The sequence below is a fragment of the Bufo gargarizans genome, chromosome 2 (genome assembly GCF_014858855.1).
Source record: "Bufo gargarizans isolate SCDJY-AF-19 chromosome 2, ASM1485885v1, whole genome shotgun sequence".
In the NCBI taxonomy this organism is placed as follows: Eukaryota; Metazoa; Chordata; class Amphibia; order Anura; family Bufonidae; genus Bufo; species Bufo gargarizans.
Genome location: NC_058081.1, coordinates 169,726,323 through 169,745,812, shown reverse-complemented (window position 1 = coordinate 169,745,812; position 19,490 = coordinate 169,726,323). Strand labels below are relative to the sequence as shown.

The 19,490-nt window shown below is 39.1% G+C and overlaps 1 protein-coding gene across 1 annotated transcript in view; it reads left to right on the top strand.

The window, feature by feature from the left end:
* ZNF280D (zinc finger protein 280D) overlaps positions 1-19,015 on the top strand; it is a 113,549-nt gene extending 94,534 nt beyond the window's left edge. Inside the window, exons 17-21 of the mRNA XM_044279684.1 lie at positions 519-637; positions 781-820; positions 4,983-5,028; positions 12,753-12,796; positions 16,680-19,015. Coding sequence (XP_044135619.1) covers positions 519-637; positions 781-820; positions 4,983-5,028; positions 12,753-12,796; positions 16,680-17,223 — 793 coding nt within the window. The 3' untranslated portion in view covers positions 17,224-19,015. The remainder of the gene's footprint in view (positions 1-518; positions 638-780; positions 821-4,982; positions 5,029-12,752; positions 12,797-16,679) is intronic.
* The last annotated feature ends 475 nt before the right edge of the window (positions 19,016-19,490 follow it).

The following is a 19,490-nucleotide window of genomic DNA, read 5'->3' as shown; positions in this document are numbered from 1 at the left end:
CAAGTGATGTCACATTCATCAGACACATGGTCTAGGTGCAGCTCAGTCCCATTCAAGTGAATGGGGCTGAGATGTAATACCAAGCACATCCGCTATCCAACCGACAGAACTGTGCTTGGAGCACAGACACCTGTTAAAAACAGCTGATTGGGAGTCCTACAACCACCAAGCAGATAGTGAGGACCTATCCATAGGTCATCATTAAAAAAAACACTCAGAAAACTTTAATACAAATCTATGGGGATATATGGAAACGGCATGAGAGGACCAGGAAAATCTGGTGCCCCATACTAGTCTGAGGAGAGTCAGCAGCGAGCCTAACATTTGCACATTTCCTGCGGCTAGGAGATAAATGTTTGTAGGAAAAACCCTACACCTCATATTTTTGGACCTAGAAAATAATAATGGAATACGATTGGAGGCACACTTTAATGGCTGTTTTTGATTGAGGGGAAATAAAAAGAATTTGCTTTCTTTTATAATATGTATATTATATTGTCATATGTCTGCTCTATTAGGCGTATAACCGTGGTGTGCCTGAACTGTGATTTCCTGACTGACGTTTCTGGTTTGGATGACATGGCCAAACATTTGAGTGAAAATCCTGCTCATTCATGCCAAGTGGTCACAGAAAATGGTAAGAACAGATTGTCTTGTGTGTTCCTCATTCATTTTGTTGCCCTTTTCTCATCCATCTTTATTATTTTAATCGTTGGTATTGTAAATAGTGGCATTTTTTTTTTTAAAGTGAATTCATATTTTTTTTTCTTTTGATCTCAGTTTCCATACTTTCCTCAACTCATGACGGAGACATGTCTATGTAAGTTAGACTTTTACTTACTGCCCTTAAACTACCATAACGTTAGAGTTTGGCTTCTAGGTATAGCATATAGTTTTGTGCAGCATAGCGCTTCATTTATTTTTTATAAAATGTTAAGAACTTGTTTCCGTTTTGTCATACATCTAAAAGTCTGAAATATATCTATAGAAAGTGGTTTTCCCACAAATGACTTTTCTCACCTATCCACAGGATAGGTGATGTGTGTGGTTCCTGTTCACTAACTTTGTCAGCCCCATTTGAATGGGACACGCCACTGAAGATTCACAGTCATCTGTTCAGATCCAATCGGATGATTATTTTGGGTTTGCTAGTTTTCTGCATAGTGCTTCCCATTGATTGACGGACGGTACTTGTACTTTTTCTAATCATTTAATCTGAGGGTCAGCGGCGTGTAGGTGAGGTCACCACAGCAGTGATATTCATTTGTAGTATAGTTCATCAGAGGCTTTCTGTCATTGTGCAAAAAGCGTAGCAAAGGCAGGGAACTCATCATGGTGCGGAGGGTTGGAGTCATGAGGAATACACAGTCCGGCAGACAGTAGCTTCCACACAGTGCTTGGCAGATTCTTTTCTTTAAGCTGCCAGGATAAGGAGTTACCACTGAAGAACTACAAGGAGAAATATGGTAAATCATTAAACTGTTGCCTTTCTTTTTTTTTTTTTTTACATTTAAATCAAGTGTTTAACCTAGACCTAGGAAAAGAGACACAGTATACATTTTTGAAACTATAGTACAAAAGAATATACAGAATATATCGACATAGGAGGACTCTCTACCTCTTCCTGTTTATCGGAGTCAGCGGTGTACAGAAAAGTCTCTTTTAAAGGAAATCTGTCACCTATTTTGAGCATATAAAACTGTTAACATAGCAATGTTCAATAGAGCACCTTCATTCCAGCAATAGTCTTCTTTCTTTTATTCAAGTTTTCATTTAGATCAAAAAGCGATTTTTCTGATATGCTAATTAAGCTTCAAGGTGCCCAGAGGGGCGTTATTACTCTCCTCTAGTAGCCAGTAGTGCCCAGCCCGCCCTTCTTCCAAGCCCAGAACGCCTCCTAAGAAATAAATTTACTCCTACATCCTTGCCGAACGGCAACGCCCCCTCCGCTACGTCATGTAATTTATTCACCACTCCCACGATCCTTGCGTCCTCTTTTCTTGCCCTGCGCAATCTCGCGCAGCCGCAGTATCGCTGACTGCCTGCGCTGTACGATACTCCGGCTCCTGAGGGCAACAGCCTCAATAGTGTCACTGGGCATGCGCCGAGCCCAGTGACGTAATCAGAGCGCTGTTGCCCTCAGGGGCCGGAGCATCGTACAGGCGCAGGCAGTTAGCGATACTGCGGCTGCGCGAGATTTCAAAGGGCAAGAAGGAGGACGCAAGGATCGTGGAGTGAATAAATTACATGACGTAGCGGAGGGGGCGGCGCCGTTCGGCAAGGATGTGGGAGTACATTTATTTCTTAGGAGGCGTTCTGGGCTTGGAAGAAAGGCAGGCTGGGCACTGCAGGGGGGTTGGCGTTACTGGGCTCTAGAGGAGAGTAATAACTCCCCTCTGGGCACCTTGAAGCTTAATTAGCATATCAGAAAAATCACTTTTTGATCTAAATGAAAACTTGAATAAAAGAAAGACCCTTGCTGGAATGAAGGTACTCTATTGAGCATTGCTATGTTAACAGTTTTATATGCTCAAAATAGGTGACCGATTCCCTTTAAGTGCACAGAGAAAGGTGTGAACAAGCCTTAACAGAGCTGAGGGGATTTATTCCTCTTCAAAAAATGTTTAATGGATAGATAAATGGATGTTCAGTTATTTGGAGAAAATAATAGATGAGCTGCCATGAATTGTAGATCTGTTAACATTGCATTACATAGATGGAAGTTAACCAGAAAAATGTTAGGTGGTAGCTGTGTCATTTACTTCTGAACATTGGAATGTATGCTGCGTAGGTATGCATTTGTGATGCCTTTTAGTGATCAACCTATTTGATAATGTTGTTTATTTGGTGCTTACAGTTGTAACAGGATAGTGTGTAGATCTGCTGTGTTAAAGTACACTGGCCTATTTCTCTTTATTTTTTATGCTTTTAGCTGATATGCAATCTGGTAATAAGTTGCGTTCTTTCATAAGTATAGGCACAAACACTATCCTACTTATGTTGCACCCAAATAATCACATAGCACTTAATCTCTTTCACTAGGTGAGATGATTACGAAGGCAGAAACCTCACAAAATATATTGGCCAAGTATGCTAAATGTTGCAGAAGTGAACATTGTCATGAATCATTTAGGCCATGATAAATAACCTCACAAGACAGGTGGCTAGATACAACTCAGTTCAGCACATAAAAGTGCCTTCATTGCTACCGCAACTAAATATTTTTTTCCCAGGTATATCTAAAACCAAGAGGTCCTTGTTAAAGGTTAGCTGACTTCTAGAACTGATGACTTTACTGAACGCTCATCTCAGACAATCACCTTAACGGTGTGTCATGAATAAATATGTCATAGTGCTTCAAGGCTGGCTTGGTACAGTAATTATTGGAGATTGATGAGGTTTATGCATAATTTACACACTGTATAGTATATAAAGATTTTCTATAGCAGTGTAAGCTTGATGGAAAACAAAGATCTAAACGGCCAATAGTTAACTTTTTATATATATATACAGGGTGGGCCATTTATATGGCTACACCTTAATAAAATAGGAATGGTTGGTGATATTAACTTCCTGTTTGTGGCACATTAGTATATGTGAGGGGGGAAACTTTTCAAGATGGGTGGTGACCATGGCGGACATTTTGAAGTCGGCCATTTTGAATCCAACTTTTGTTTTTTTCAATAGTTAGAGGGTCGTGACACATCCAACTTATTGGGAATTTCACAAGAAAAAACAATGGTGTGCTTGGTTTTAACTTAACTTTATTCTTTTATGAGTTATTTACAAGTTTCTGACCACTTATAAAATGTGTTCAATGTGCTGCCCATTGTGTTGGATTGTCAATGCAACCCTCTTCTCCCACTCTTCACACACTGATAGCAACACCGCAGGAAAAATGCTAGCACAGGCTTCCAGTAGCCGTAGTTTCAGGTGCTGCACATCTCGTATCTTCACAGCATATGCTGTGCAGCACCTGAAACTCCCAATAAGTTTGATGTCACATTACCCTCTTCCTATTGAAAAAACTAAAGTTGGATTCAAAATGGCCGCCATGGTCACCACCCATCTTGAAAAGTTTCCCCCCTCACATATTAACTTCCCGTTTGTGACACATTAGTATATCACCAACCATTCCCATTTTATTAAGGTGTATCCATATAAATTGACCACCCTGTATATAAACTTTTCTTTAATTGAAGTTTTTATAATTGTTAGCAGAGATTACACAATACACATACAAATAATCCCATCATACAGAGATAAAACAAACACCCTACCCCCCGAGAATCCGCCAGCCATTTATATATGTGGTCATGCAATCATAGTGGTACCTTCTCTACATGTTGATTGTGAAGTGAACCATTTAATCCACAAAACCATGACCCTGCAACCATCCGACTGGTCTTGCATTTATGTTTTTAAATGCGTATTTTCTTTCAGTTTTATTATGCTTTATGCATCTCGCATCATAAACTACTTTTTAAAAGTTTAACCTTTTAATCTGCACCTTTCAAACTATCACTTTCTTTTAATATTTCTTGCCTTGCTGCTATTTTAATGTACTGCTGGTTGCCTACTACCCTTAGAAACAAATTATACTCCAGATTGACACTCTGTATAGCGCATCATGGGAGATTTTGTGCACTATAATAATAAGGCTTTGACTTGAGCCTTCAGTTAAAATGGCTGCTAACATTTCCCTATGTATTGTGTAATTATATTTTATTGATTGATTTTGCTACATGTATGGGAGTACAGTGCAGTGCAACCAAGTATGTACAAATAACTTGTTAGCATGCGTCATATTTCTGGTTGTGCAGTTTTATTTTGGTTCCTAAGTATGCTTTATCATTGTAAGCAACTGTATGAACTAAGACATTTTATGGTTAGCAATTATTTATTATGCACTTTATATTGAAGTGTAATTGCACCTGAAAATTGAATGTAAATAGTATTGTTGGATGTATCTTTCTTTCTAGAGCAAGACTTCAATTTGCAATAGAACGGAAGAAAATCCTTGGACAGGTATGGAAATATTTTGCTCATTGTTATCGTTATATTCTAGTGTATAGCCAAGCATGCATTTATGTTGCATTTTGTAAACTGTACATACTGGTATTTTAATGGACATTTCTCATGAAATGTCCTCCTTCATGGATGACACATTTTATTTATTTTACTCATTTTATATAGCACTAGCATATTCCACAGCACTGTACAGCGTGTGAGCCCTAATGGGGACAGGGAGCAATGAACTCCAAATTAACCACAAGGATAACCACAAAAACAGGGAAAGCATACAAATTCTGTGCAGATGTTGTCCTAGCTTGGATTCTGACCCAGGACCCCAGCACTGCAAGGCACCAGTGGTAACTACTGAGCCACCATGCTCAAAAATAAAGTTAAATGTAAATGAATGTCAAAAGCAGAATGCTTACAAAAGGGCTACGTTTTTTACGACATTATGCGCCCACAATTTGTATGGAGCAGACTGCTGCAGTGAGCCTGCTCCATGTGCCGGCTGTGTCATATAGCCGCCGAACCCCATCACAGTGAACGTCGTGATGTCAAAACCCAAAAAACATTGGCAAAATTTTTATTTTATTTTTTTGTTTTTTCCCTGTTTTCCAATACAAGATATGTTAAATTAAGTGGCGGCATAAAAAAAATACATCTTGTCCCGCAAAAAATAAGCTCATATGGCTATGTAAACGGAAAAATAATAGTTATGGTATTGGAACGTGGGGAGGAAAAATTAAAAAATTAAAAATGATAATAGGCCTGGTCTTTAACCCTTAGGATTACGGAGGTTTTTTGTTGTCCTTTTTCTTCCCTATCTTCCTTGAGCCATAACTTTTTTATAAAAAAATTTTCCATTCACATAGCTGTATGAGTACTTTTTTATAAAAAAAAATTTGCGGGATAAATTGTATTTTCTAATGCCACCATTTAATGTGGCATACAATGTAGTGGGAAGCGGGAAAAAATTCCAAATGGGGTTGAATAGGAAAGAAACAAAATTCCTCACCCGTTATATGGGTTTTGTTCAATTTGTGGTAAAACTGACCTGTGCCCTTCATTCTCTGGGTCAGTACAATTACAAAGATACTACATATATATATATATAGGTTTTTATGTCTAAACTTTGAGGGGAAAAAAATTTATTTTTACATCACCATATTCTGACCCCCATAACTTTTTTATAGTTTTATCTACTGAGCTGTGTGGGGGCTCATTTTTTTGCGGGAAAATCTGTAGTTTGTATTCATAATTTTGGAGTGTGTGTGACTTTTTGATCTTATTTTTTTGCATAAGAAAAGCAATGAAAAAATTGCAAATTGGCAATTTTTACCCTTTTTTCCGTTACGCCATTTCGGCCATGGTAATGCCCATGATGTTTATATTTTTTGTTATTTATGTATAGGAAAGGGGGGTGATTTTAGTATTTTACTTTTTTACGATTTTCAAGGTCGTATTTCAGCCTACAAAATCCATTTTTTTAATAGTTTTTTTTATTCTGAACAATCATGGATTTTTTTGATCCATTAATTGTCCGGAATTTCTCATTTCTTATGTTGGCCTGCTGGCCAACATAAGAATTGCAGCTTTAATACCCTGAGTCTCTTCAGCGAGACCCAGCTCATTGAAATCAATTAACGGCTTCCCCATTGGCCGCAGAGGACAACAGTAAGAAGCCCGGAAGCGTGAGCTTTCGGGTTTTTCACCCTTTAGATGCCGTGCTCTCACTTTAATGACAGTGATTGGCATTATTGCCGTTCATGGTCATTAGCCACGGGTCCCTGCTGTTTGAAACAGTGGAGACCTACCGGCAATGATGCTCGCTGCACGTGGGAGCAGGCACCTTTTTTGCCCATCGCTCGAGCGCCGTACATATCCTTTTTTTTCTTCATTTTTTTTTCTAATTGTATTGAAGAGGCTACTGAAAACTGATGTGTACAGACCAAGTAGTGCCACTTATTATTAGTCTTGGTGAAAACTGCAAGATTTTAGGATTAAAAAAACAACTAATTTGGGACATGGAAAATTAAAAATCCCTTCACCAAAAATGTATTCTAAATATGTTTAATCCCTTAATGACATGCGCCGTGTGTCTCTTCACCTCCCAATTTTTATTTTTTTTGTATAAAGTTATTTTAATTCCAGAATGATTTCAATAAACTAAAGATTGACTCTCAAAAAATGAGCCATCACACAGCTCCTTTGATGGAAATATAAAAAAGCCATGGGGATTACAATATGGAGAGGCATAGAAGAAAATCAGTTACTTTTTTTTCAAAGTTGTTATTTTTGTAAGTATTAAAATGCAAGAAAAGCTACATAAATGTGGTATCGCTGTCATTTGAATGAAGGGAACGGACATTTATACCGCATATTGAAGGCTGTAAAAACGAAACCCATAAAACTATGACAGAATTGTTTTTTTTCTTGCCAGCTTCCCACTACATCTTATGCAATAGAAGTCCTGCAAAAAAAAAAGTTATGATTCCAGGAAGGCAGGGCGTAAAAAACAAAAATGGAAATCAGTACTTAAGGGGTTAACATAAAAACTTGATTTAAACAATAGGTCATTTTCTTATGACTCATTCCCTTTAAGAATGACTCAATGGAACTGAAGACTGTCCTGTGAAATTATTTAATTGATTTAGATAAATAAGTACCAGCACAGCAAATTAATTCATCATACCTTTCTGTCTTACAAGTTTTTTAATTTTTTTATATATTTCTGCAAAACTATTGACTTGGTTACTTTGACCCCAACTAGTACATGTTTTATTTCAGGAGTATGATTTGATAACTTTTCTTTTTTTAAAGGATAACTGTCATATTTTCATCAAAAAAATCTATTTTAGCACATGTTACTGCTGCACCAGCATTATGCATAAAGCAATCTTTAGTTTCTTCGCTTACCACTGTTTTCCTTGAGTTTTCCCCTTAGTTATGGCTGTTTAAATCCTACATTATGAGGATCTTCTCAAGATTGCTCCTCTGCCAGTTCTCTGAGGCCAAAACTGCATTCCCTCAGGTCACATATAAACTTACTGTAGCCAGCAGCTTCTTGCCAGCCAATCGGATTGGATTACTGAGAGACACGCCTCCTCACTCTGAAGTCTAATGCAGGCATGCAGTTTGGAGGACTGCCCCTCTGTCCTCCTAGCCGGAGACAGATGAGCCATAGCAACGGTCTTTTAAGGGAGCAGTGGAAAGGGACAGGAGACATTAATGAAAACCGTTATTATAAGGTAATTACAGATCTTTTGACAATCATTGACAGACTAACTCAGGTATACATGCCTAGCTCTAATAAACTAGCAAATAAAAAAATATGACCGTTATCCTTTAAGGAGCTTATCTTTTTGAATGCCCATAATGCAGGAATACGAGTCTAAAGTGCTTCCTCTGTGCAGATACAACAACAGTTTTTATTACTAAATATTGCTAATTTTGCTAATTTCTCCAGTTTCAATACATTTGCAAAGCTTAGTGGACAATTACATAGGAATGGCAAAGTGGTGGAACCAGATGTCAACTAGTAAGGTGTGTTGTCCAGACAGTACATAGAGATGTTTGGTTTTTCATGACTAGAGAATTTAGTTAATATTTTTGGGCAGTTGATGTCTTCCATGCAACTGGCCATCACAAAATCTATATATTTCCTGGAACCAAATTAACAATCCCTCAAACCATATCCGAACCCAGATGTAATATACAAATTCTGTGTATACGTAACAAATAATGCAATAACAGGGAGAGAGGACAATGCAATATAGTAACATATTAGTGACCAGTACTGGGCTTGTTGGTGGATGGCACTTGTACAGTCTGATATCCTGACTCGCAGGTGACGCTAGGGAGGCTCGTCCCCGTCACTGCCTGTGACTATTGGCAGCCCCCCCCCTTCCCCAATGCCGGTGCTGGGGAGCGAGGGTGCAACGCGGGTGCTGGGGAGCGAGGTAAGTACATTGTGTGTGAGGGGCCCTGGTATATGTGGGGCATTTTAGCGGTCAGATCGCCACTTTAATATTAAATATAATATTTTATTTCATCAATACACAAAAATCTAATAAAACATTAAAAACAAGTGTCAAAGGGGAGTCCAGGCTGTATAAGTATGGTTTATAGTAGAATATCAAGTAATTAGATATCGCCTAACAGGTACACCTAATATAAATAAATGGAGACATACTCCAGTATATAGTACAATGTGTCACATATGTTCAATTAAGTATATAACAGTGACAACTAATAAGAAAAGCTATGCATATATTCAGTAACAATAAATTGCACTATTAGTATCCTGAACATTTTTCAGTCGCATTCTATACAAATCGGACAGAAAAGAAATGATGGAAGTATTCTTCTCTAAAGACATTCCAGTAAAAAGCATTAATAATGTAAATACAACTGCTCGCACTGTTTTGCTAACCTAATTTTAACACAAAGGTCCGAAAATTCAAGTAGTCTGTCAGCTGAAAGTTTGTAAATCCTGCAATTTGACATATAGGTATACAAAGGGTAAAGTGCATGTGCCAATATGCAACTAGCAATACTGATCAAAGTGGCACACTGCAATGATGTTTAAAAAATAAACACCATCTTGAAAATGCCATCTTACAAAATACTAATAGTACACGTTACATACATAAAAAATAACCAGTTCCAACCAATAAATAGACATAATACAGACCCAAATCTGACACACATGGATACCCCAACACGTGTTTCACGTTGCTTTCTTGTATTCTTAATTTTTTTTTTATGTATGTACTGACCTTGTACTATTTTTATTTTGCATTCCTTACAATTTGACATTCTGACCCTTTTAGGCACTCACCTTGTGGATGATGCCCTTTGATTACATGAGTTGTTTTTTTTTTTTTTTACAAGTTGTCGTTTCAATAAAGATTTATTTTTATTTTTTATATATACATCATATAGGTATACAAATAAAAAAATTCCCCTTCCCGATTAATCTCTATCCACTTTCTAATCTAAACATTTTTATTGAAGGGGTTTTCCAGACTCCTGATGTTGGTGACCTTTCTGTAGTTAGGTCATCAATGTCTAATTGGTGGGAGTCCGGCATCCTGCACCCCCTGCTGAACACAGTGAGAGAGTTGGAAGCAGATGGCTCCATTCCCGTGAATTGGAGCTGGGCTACAGTGACCTGGCACAGCCAATACACTTTGACTTGAGCTGTGCTTGTGGGTCAGTTCAAAGTGGTGGTTTCGGCAGCTGTAGGTAACAACTGATCATGGGAGTGCCAGGCCCCCAACAATCAGATATTGATGAGGATCGATCATGAATATCTGGAGCCTGGAAAACCCTTTTAACCTCTTGGGGACACATGACGTACCGGTACGTCATGATGTCCTGGTACTTAAGGACACATGACGTACCGGTACGTCATGTGTAGTTCCGATCACCGGTGGGCGGTGATCGGAACTGGGTGCCTGCTCAAATCATTAAGGATGGTGATCGGTGGTGGACATCACCTCTCAGGATCGCTTCTGATTGGCTGCAGCGGCGGGCAGGCGGTTTAAATTATTGCGCTGCATCGATCTCTAGAGCCAGCCCCCCCCCCCCCCCCCCATATCTGCTTAGCACCCCCCTTCTGATCCTCCACGGTGCCAAAAGGTATTTAGGGAAAGGTTAAGGACAGGTTAAGTTAGGCAGGGATATTCAGGGAAAGTTAGTGGGAAAGAGTTTTTACGCCCAACAGTTCATTGCTCAACACCCGGGCTCCTTTTTGGCTAGGGCCGGTGGCTTGACTCCGGTCAGTGCAGCCGAGGTGAGGGCGTTTTGGGGCCTCGTGCTGCACATGGGCCTAGTCAAAAAACAGTGTCAGGCATTACTGGAGTGGGGATGTCCTCTACCAGACCCCACTTTACAGTACAGCCATGACACGCTCCTGGTTTGAGGCCATCCAGAAATGCCTGCATTATGCAGATAATGCCTATGACCGCCTTTACAAAATCAGGCCGGTCATCAATCACTTTGGGGTCAAATTTTTGTAGGCCTATGTACCTGGAAGTGAGGTCGCTGTTGATGAGTCTCTCTCATTGCTTTCAAGGGGAGACTCATTTTCCACTAGTATGTTGCCTCTAAGCGGGCGAGGTATGTCGTAAAGCTGTACAAACTTTGTGAGAGTACCTCAGGGTACACTTACAAGTTTCGTATGTACTAGGGGCGAGATTCCCGTATTAAAACCCCAGAATGTCCCCGCACTCTGGGTTTTAGCTGGAAACTTGTGTGGGACCTTATGCACCCACTGCTAGATAAAGGTTACCACCTTTACGTGGATAACTTTTGTACTAGTATCCCCTTGTTCCAGTCCCTCGCCGCCAGATCCACGTCCGCTTGTGGGACCGTGCGGAAAAATCTGCGCGGCCTCCCTATCCACCCCCTCCAGGTACCTATCCCCAGGGGTGAGACCTGTGCCCTTACCAGTGGAAACATGTTGCTGGTCAGATATAAGGACAAGAGGGATGTCCTTGTACTGTCCACAATTCATGGTAATGGCATCACCCCTGTCCCTGTGCGAGATACAATCGGGCTTGAGAACCATTACCGCGGTATCGTCGACTACAATCGGTATATAGGAGGAGTTGAAATACCCCATGACCTAACCCCTCAGATGAACACTGTAAAAAAAAAAAAAAAAAAGATAAATACTGTGCCAATACAGCAATTTTTTTGGCAAATTTTCCATTTGAAACCGTTTTTTCCAGTAACAAAGCAAGGGTTAACAGCCAAACAAAACTTTATATTTATTACCCTGTTTCTGCAGTTTACATTCCTTGCGTTCCTTTCCTTCTGCGCCCTGCCATTTGATCATACAGCAGTTAATGACCACATATGGGGTGTTTCTGCAAACTGGGGCAATAAATATTGAGTTTTTCTTGGCTTTTAACCCTTCTTTGTTACTGGACAAAATGGATTAAAATGGAAAATTTGCCAAAAAATTTAAATTCTGAAATTGTATCGCTATTTGCCATTAACTCCTGTGGAACACCTAAAGGGTTAACAACGTTTGTAAAATCAGTTTTGAATACCTTAAGGGGTGTAGTTTCTAGAATTGGGTCATTTATGGGTGGTTTCTATTATGTGAGCCTCACAAGGTGACTTCAGACCTGAACTGGTCCTTAAAAATGGGTTTTTGAAAATGTATGAAAAATTTTAAGATTTGCTTCTAAACTTCTAAGCCTTGTAACGTCCCCAAAAATAAAATGTAATTCCCAAAATGATCCAAACATGAAGTAGACATATGGGGAATGTAAAGTAATAACTATTATTGGAGGTATTACTATCTATTAAAAAAGAAATAGAAATTTGGAAATTAGCAAATTTTTCAAAATTTTTGATCAATTTGGTATTTTTTTAATAAATTTTTTATTTATTTTTTTTACTCCAGTTTACCAGTGTCATGAAGTACAATATGTGACGAAAAAACTATCTCGGAATGGCCTGGATAAGTAAAAGCGTTTTAAAGTTATTCACACATAAAGTGACACTGGTCAGATTTGTAAAAAAATGGGCTGGTCCTTAAAGTAAAAAGCAGAGTAGAGAGCCCGGTCCATAAGGGGTTAAGCAGGGCAACAAAGCAGGGTAAATTACTATGATTGCTGTTTGTTTCATAAGCTATGTAGTAAACAGTTTGCACCTTATACATTCGTTGAGCTGTTTTATATGAATATAATATTTTCTGATTATGATCTTAATGTCTGCAGGAGAAAAAACCTGGCTCACATGTTGATGCTGCAGCAGATGAAAGGTACTTCTGATTATGTTCTTGTTATTGAACTTTTAATGTGGTATTGCAGCTGTAGTGTCTTGTAGTGTTATGCAGTTTTAACTAGTTATTAGAAGGATTTAGGATTTCCCTATTGCTCAAGGATTAGATGTGTTCAACATCCATAATACTCTAAATTTAATGACAGTAAAAAGCAGAATTACCTAATTGTTCAGTGTGATTTACACACAGAAAGCACTTTTTGTATATTTTAAAGTGCATCTTCTAAATTGTTTTTACTGCAGAGATTATATATTTTATATATACACAACAAAATAGTTACATTTTGTGGACATTTTAAAAGATGGGTTCACATACACACACCCTCTGATCTATAGAACGAAGAGCTTGTAGAACTAATCAGATCATGCATCCCCAATTTCATTTGTCTTGCGCACACAAACAAATATTCAGAGCAAATGTTTATCAGACAAATCAAAGCACATCATCTATTTACATTGCCACAAATATACATGAATGTAGCAGCATACAACATGTAATCAGTAGGCCATACTGTGCAGCACAACCACACAGGGTGAAAATGAAATGGCATACAGAGTCCAAATAACAGAGCCTCAGCAGGGGGAAATGAAAATACAACAGAGCCATAGAGTACTGTAAAGTTATCTGCACCATGTAGGGCTATGTACACCCTAAATAAGAGTATATCAAACTTTGAATAACACAGCCATACAGTTCATTAATTATTAAAAATCAAATGAATTGGTCATATTAGGCACAAATAATGGTGTGCATATATCGGTTTCATAAAATTGCCACATGCCAAGTTTTGGCAAACTATTACGCCAGGATCAAGACCCTAACTCCTAAATTAAACACTAAGGACCGGTTATATATTCGCTTACGGAGACAAAAAAGGTCAGGCATACACTTGTTCATTTGTCCAGACCCTTGCAGACTTAGTGTCCATTCACACAACCGTTTATTTCGGGCCATAACCGTTATGCAATTTAGTGGATCGGATGCAGACTTGTTTATTTCAATTGGACCGTAAAAGATGCGGACAGCACGGTGTGTATGTCTGTTCCGTGGCTCCACATAAAGTTAGAACATGTCCTATTCTTGTCTGCAAATACAGGCATTTCTATCATGGAGACGAATGTTCCGCTCCACAAAATGCGGAAGGCACGCGGCTTGTATACGTGTTTTGCGGATCTGCAATTTGCGGTCTGCAAAAATGCATAAGGCAGCGTGAATGAGCCCCAAGTGCTCATGCACACAGCAGTTGCCGTTTTTACAATCAGTATATTGCGGATCCGCAAAACACGGATACAGGCCATGTGTGTTCTGCATTTTATGGAATGTGCTGCCCTGTATAGAGCTGTCCTGTCCTTGTCTGTAAAACAGACAAGAATAGGACATGTTCTGTTTTTTTGCGGGGCCGCGGAACGAACATATGGATGCGGATAACACATATTATTCCCTGCTTCAAACAGCACGTTCTCATATAATCTTCTCTTGTCATCACCACTCATCTCTCAGCAATATCTTATCCTGCAGCATGACTCTTCCTACTCCATAGCTTTATCTAATTTCAGTACCAGTGCTCCCTCAGTACACCATCTCACCTCTCCCCTTGCAGCACCGCTCACCCTCCTCACAGTATCATCCCTCTATTCCCTACTGCGCTACTTTATTACTCCCTCCCCTCCCTCCACCTTACAGCACCGCTCCCCACTCGACCCCTCCTTACAGCACAGTCACGCCCTCACCCCCCCCGGAACCATCCTACCATCTTTCTGCTGGCAGCCCTACTACTTTTTACTATGTTGCAGGAGCCTTACACAACTCTTACCGTTCCTGCAGAAACACAGGTCGTAATTCCATAAAGAGAATTATTCTCATGAAAAGTGCAGTTTAATCTACCAGCAGCATGTTATAAAGAAGGAGGAGCTGAGCAGATTGGTATATAGTTTTGTGACAGGACCATCTCCTTGACTGGTAAAGTCCAGAATGGGGTAGGATTTTAAATGAACAAAATGCAAGTCACAACACAACTAGTCAACATGCTGCTTGCAGATTACACTGCACCTTCAATGTAACAGGCTCTTGGTGGTGGATATTATCCTTCCAACCCACATTTAATCTTATGATATGACATGTGACAGGCAACACTGAATAACAAAATTTAGATTTTTTGAAGAAAAAAATTATTTTGTGCAGAAAATTACATTCATTTCAACAATGCTTATGTATTTTTTTTTTTATTCACTAGGAACTTTATGTCATAGTTGGGGGTAGAAATCAGCAAAACAATCCACCAGATTGTAGAATTGCCAGTCAACAGCAACCATTTGTAATGTGCTTTCCACGAAGGCCTCAAAGTGCAGCCCATAGAATACACTGGGTGAATGATTTTGCCTATAATTCTCATACATTTACCAAAAGCAAAGCCTCAAATCTGTCTGCCTGATTTGGCAAATAAATCCTAATGGCAGACAAACTGCATACTTATTCGCAAATGTGTAAACCTTGAATGAGGCAAGTGGTGTATTAACTTCTTGTAGGAATATGTTGTCACATATCCAGTAGTTACGGCCAAATTATTTAATTACAGTATAAATACTTATATGTAGTTTATTATCATGCTTTTAGGATGAGGCCGGCGACCGGGAGATTCTCCTGTAATCCGTGCATCCAGTGAGATTCTAAACATAGGCCAAGCCTCTTAATCAGCCTATGGAAATGAACAGACTGACTAATCTCCTCCAAATCGCATTTAGCTCAACACCGGCAAATGTATTTCATCACAAGAGTCTCCAGGGCTATGTGTGTGGGGCACATTTACCTTTTATAAATGTTAATATCTAGACGATAAGATGGTAAACCAACTAAACCGCACTCTGTACAGCATATAACCTAATTACATCCTCTACCATGGAATGATCTAAGAGGAACATTTGAAGGGCACCTTAAAAGATACACAAGTGTAAAGAAAATGTTTTTGTTTTTTTTAACATTACACACCGTTCTGTAAGTTTACAGTCTTCTTTAGGGTATGAAATTTTTGCAAAAAATTTAAATCTCTCTGAAAATCCATAGTGTAGCTTTACACTTCTGTTTAATTTTTTTCAACTGATTTAGGCTACTTTCACACTAGCGTTCGATCGGATCCGTTCTGAACGGATCCTATCATATTAATGCAGACGGAGGCTCCGTTCAGTACGGATCCGTCTGCATTAATAACTTAGAAAAAATTCTAAGTGTGAAAGTAGCCTGAGCGGATCCGTTCAGACTTTCAATGTAAAGTCAATGGGGGACGGATCAGCTTGAAGATTGAGCCATATGGTGACATCTTCAAGCGGATCCGTTCCCATTGACTTACATTGTAAGTCGGAACGGATCCGCTCGCCTCCGCACGGCCAGGCGGACAGCTGAACGCTGCAAGCAGCGTTCAGCTGTCCGCCTGTCCGTGCGGAGGCGAGCGGAGCGGAGGCTGAACGCCGCCAGACTGATGCAGTCTGAGCGGATCCGCTCCATTCAGACTGCATCAGGGCTGGACGGAGGCGTTCGGGTCCACTCGTGAGCTCCTTCAAACGGAGCTCACGAACGGACCTATGAACGCTAGTGTGAAAGTAGCCTTAGTCCAAAGAATGTGTGGCATTTTGTGTTTAGATATTTTATTGCAATCTATGGAAATATTGTCAGCAGGCAGTACTGAAAAGTAGCACTAGAAGTGAAAGGAAGAACTGAATTGTATTGAAAGGAAGCTTTGCTCAAAAGTAGCTTTGACATAATCCAACATGCTTCAGGAAAAAAGTACAGGAGTATTTTTCTTTTATAACAGGTGATGGTTTAGAGTTTTCTCTTTTTTTATTCATGCTTGTTTTTTTTACTATTTTAGCAAGGAAGATGAGTGCACACCAGAGGCTACAAAGAATGAAGACAATTCACGTGGAAGCAATATGACCTCTCCAGGCCATACAAGTAACACACACATTGCATCTGTGAAGCAGGTAAATGCAGCCATAGAAACGCCAGGCAGCTGCTCTCCAAAATCAGAAGAAGGCGCTGAACTGATAGACTCGTATAATAAAGATGACTGTGATATTGTACAAGAGAAGGCGTCCTTAGAAATGACTAGTACAGAACCAAGCAGACATGCAGATAGCAAAACAATGACAACAGAGAAAGCTGAACTGTGTCCAGAGCTGAATGAAGATCATCCAGATTCAGATCTTGCTAGTGACAATGTTGGGTTTGAGCAGTATTTATGGAAACAAGCCCCAGATTCTGTGAGTTCTGACATCAGCGAACCAAGCAGCATTCATCTGGATCCATTAACTCCTTCAGAGGTGTTAGAGCACGAAGCTACAGAAATCCTACAGAAAGGGGCTATTGTTGCATCGCAGAAAGGTCGAAAAGAAGAACAAGCTGAAGAAACCTAAGACGGTAGCGCAAGTATTTCTGCAGTGGTGACAAGGAAAGAATAACGTGAAGCAGGTTTTTAAATTGCAAGAAGAGTTGGAGACATTCCTATAGAAGCACTAGCTTACTAAGTCCGGTCGTAGATGAATGGGCTATTTTCCAGGTGACTGCCACAAAGCAGTATTGTGCTGTGAAAGCAAGACAAGGAAGCATAAAGGACTGTTGTTTTTAGAAGTACTTTTAACATCAGTGTTATCACTGCATTTTATAGGGCAGCTAAGCAGTATTGAAAACATGTTGGTATAATATGTTTTAAGTTGGCTAGGACAGAATAGAAGCGCTCTTTAAGCTTGAGTCATACGTCAAATGTAACAGAAATAATTCTTTTGTATACCATTCTTCTTTTCTTTTTCTTTTTTCAAGAAAAGTATCAAGCTTTACAAGGTGGATTTCAAGTAAAAGAGTTTTTTTTTTGTTTTGTTTTTTGTTTGTTTAGTTTGGCAAAGTCATCATTGCTATTTTTAAAAAGGGTTTTATTAGTTAGAAAAAAAACTATGCACCCGAACAGGTGTAATCCTGCCAGCCTACTCTTATCTTGTTTTAAACTTTCAATGAAAGTGCAAAAATACATTATTGACATGTTTTTTTGTATATAGTTATAAATATATACATATATGTATGTAGGAAACATTCATACTGGAGTTGTAAATTCTTTGGAATATGGAACATAACGACCAAGTATTATACTCTAATTCAGAGCACATAAGCTCAAGATAGCATCTAGTTGTCAAAATGACAGGATGAACCTCACTTTTAATACCCTGAACATTATTGCCTTTTGCAATAAAATGTAATTCATGGTAAATAATAGGAATTACACTGTGACCTTGCTGTGAACATCTGAGCAACTCACTATACATAGGTCTGACATCATAGAAGCAGCCAAGAAACTTCTGACAAAAGAAGACTAAGGATTAGCGACCTTGATACATAAGTGTGAGGTTCTTGACGCCCGTTATTTGTGTAAATAACAATGCTTAAAGTGAAGCTCCACTTTGGATGTGATTTCAAGATCTCTTAAAATGATTGCTTGTGTTATGTAATTATTGAAATAATTTGTTAGCTGTGGCTGTAGTATGGTAATGGATCAGAGGGCAACCGTAGACCCCAGCACATTTATCATTTACGTCAGTTTTGACGCTTGTGAGGACTGAAATCTACACCAGCTATGAACTGGCGTAGATTTCAGTTTAGGTGCACGGACTGCCAGAGGATGCGCCTAATTTATGAAGAGGCCTGCACTTCATCATAAATTAGGAGCATCCTCCTGCTGCGCAGGGGATATCAAAATCTGGCACGAAACGCCGGTCTTTGATATATTCCCCCCAAAAACTTTATTGACATAATGGCAACCTATTGCGCAGAGCTTTTACAATCATGATGAAGATAATATACTGTAGAACTATAGTCCAATACTGAAAGCGGACATCCTACCATGATTCTTCTATTAAGACCTTACAAAGTATTCTTTACAGTGCCTCCAATGTGCAGCTTCACTGTAAGACGCAAGATAGAGATGCACCTGCTGCTCAAATAGAATGAGAAGGACTGACACTTGATTGATGTGTTTAGTGTGTATGCATATTCTCACTATAGTTTGCTTCTCAATACTAGCCAATGCCATTAACGTTAATCTACCAGTCGATAGGTTTAAGAATATTTCATTTTGTTAATTTTTTTAATGGATATTTTAAAGTAGGGTTGTTTGCTGTAAAAAGAAAATCATTCTTTTAATAAATGTTTCCAACAATGCCTTGTCTTCATGAGTATTTTTTTTTCTTTTCTACATGAAAATGACAGTAAAATCACAATTATACAAATTTTGGTCTTTAATCGTTTATTTAAACCCTCTCAATATGCTGTCAATTCAAAGTGAAACATCAGTTCAACAGATCAGTTGCCTTTTATACAGCAAAAGTTAAAGGGGTTGTCAGGGTTCAGAGCTAAACCCGTGCATACCCACATTTGCCTCCAGACAGGCCCTGTGATATGTTACGCTGCTAGGTGGAGGCTTCCGATGCCCTAGTCCTAAACTTGTTGCTGTTGTGCATGGCAGACGTAATAAAGCTGCGACTGGATGACAGGAAACATACACACTTGTCTGAGATGCATATCTAGTTTTTAGTAACAGGAAGAAGTTTGATATGACAAAAGTGAGAATAAGAGGGGGGGGGGGTGCATTTGTGAAGTGGAAACATCAGAAAAAGGCTTGAGTTATGTGTTGGGC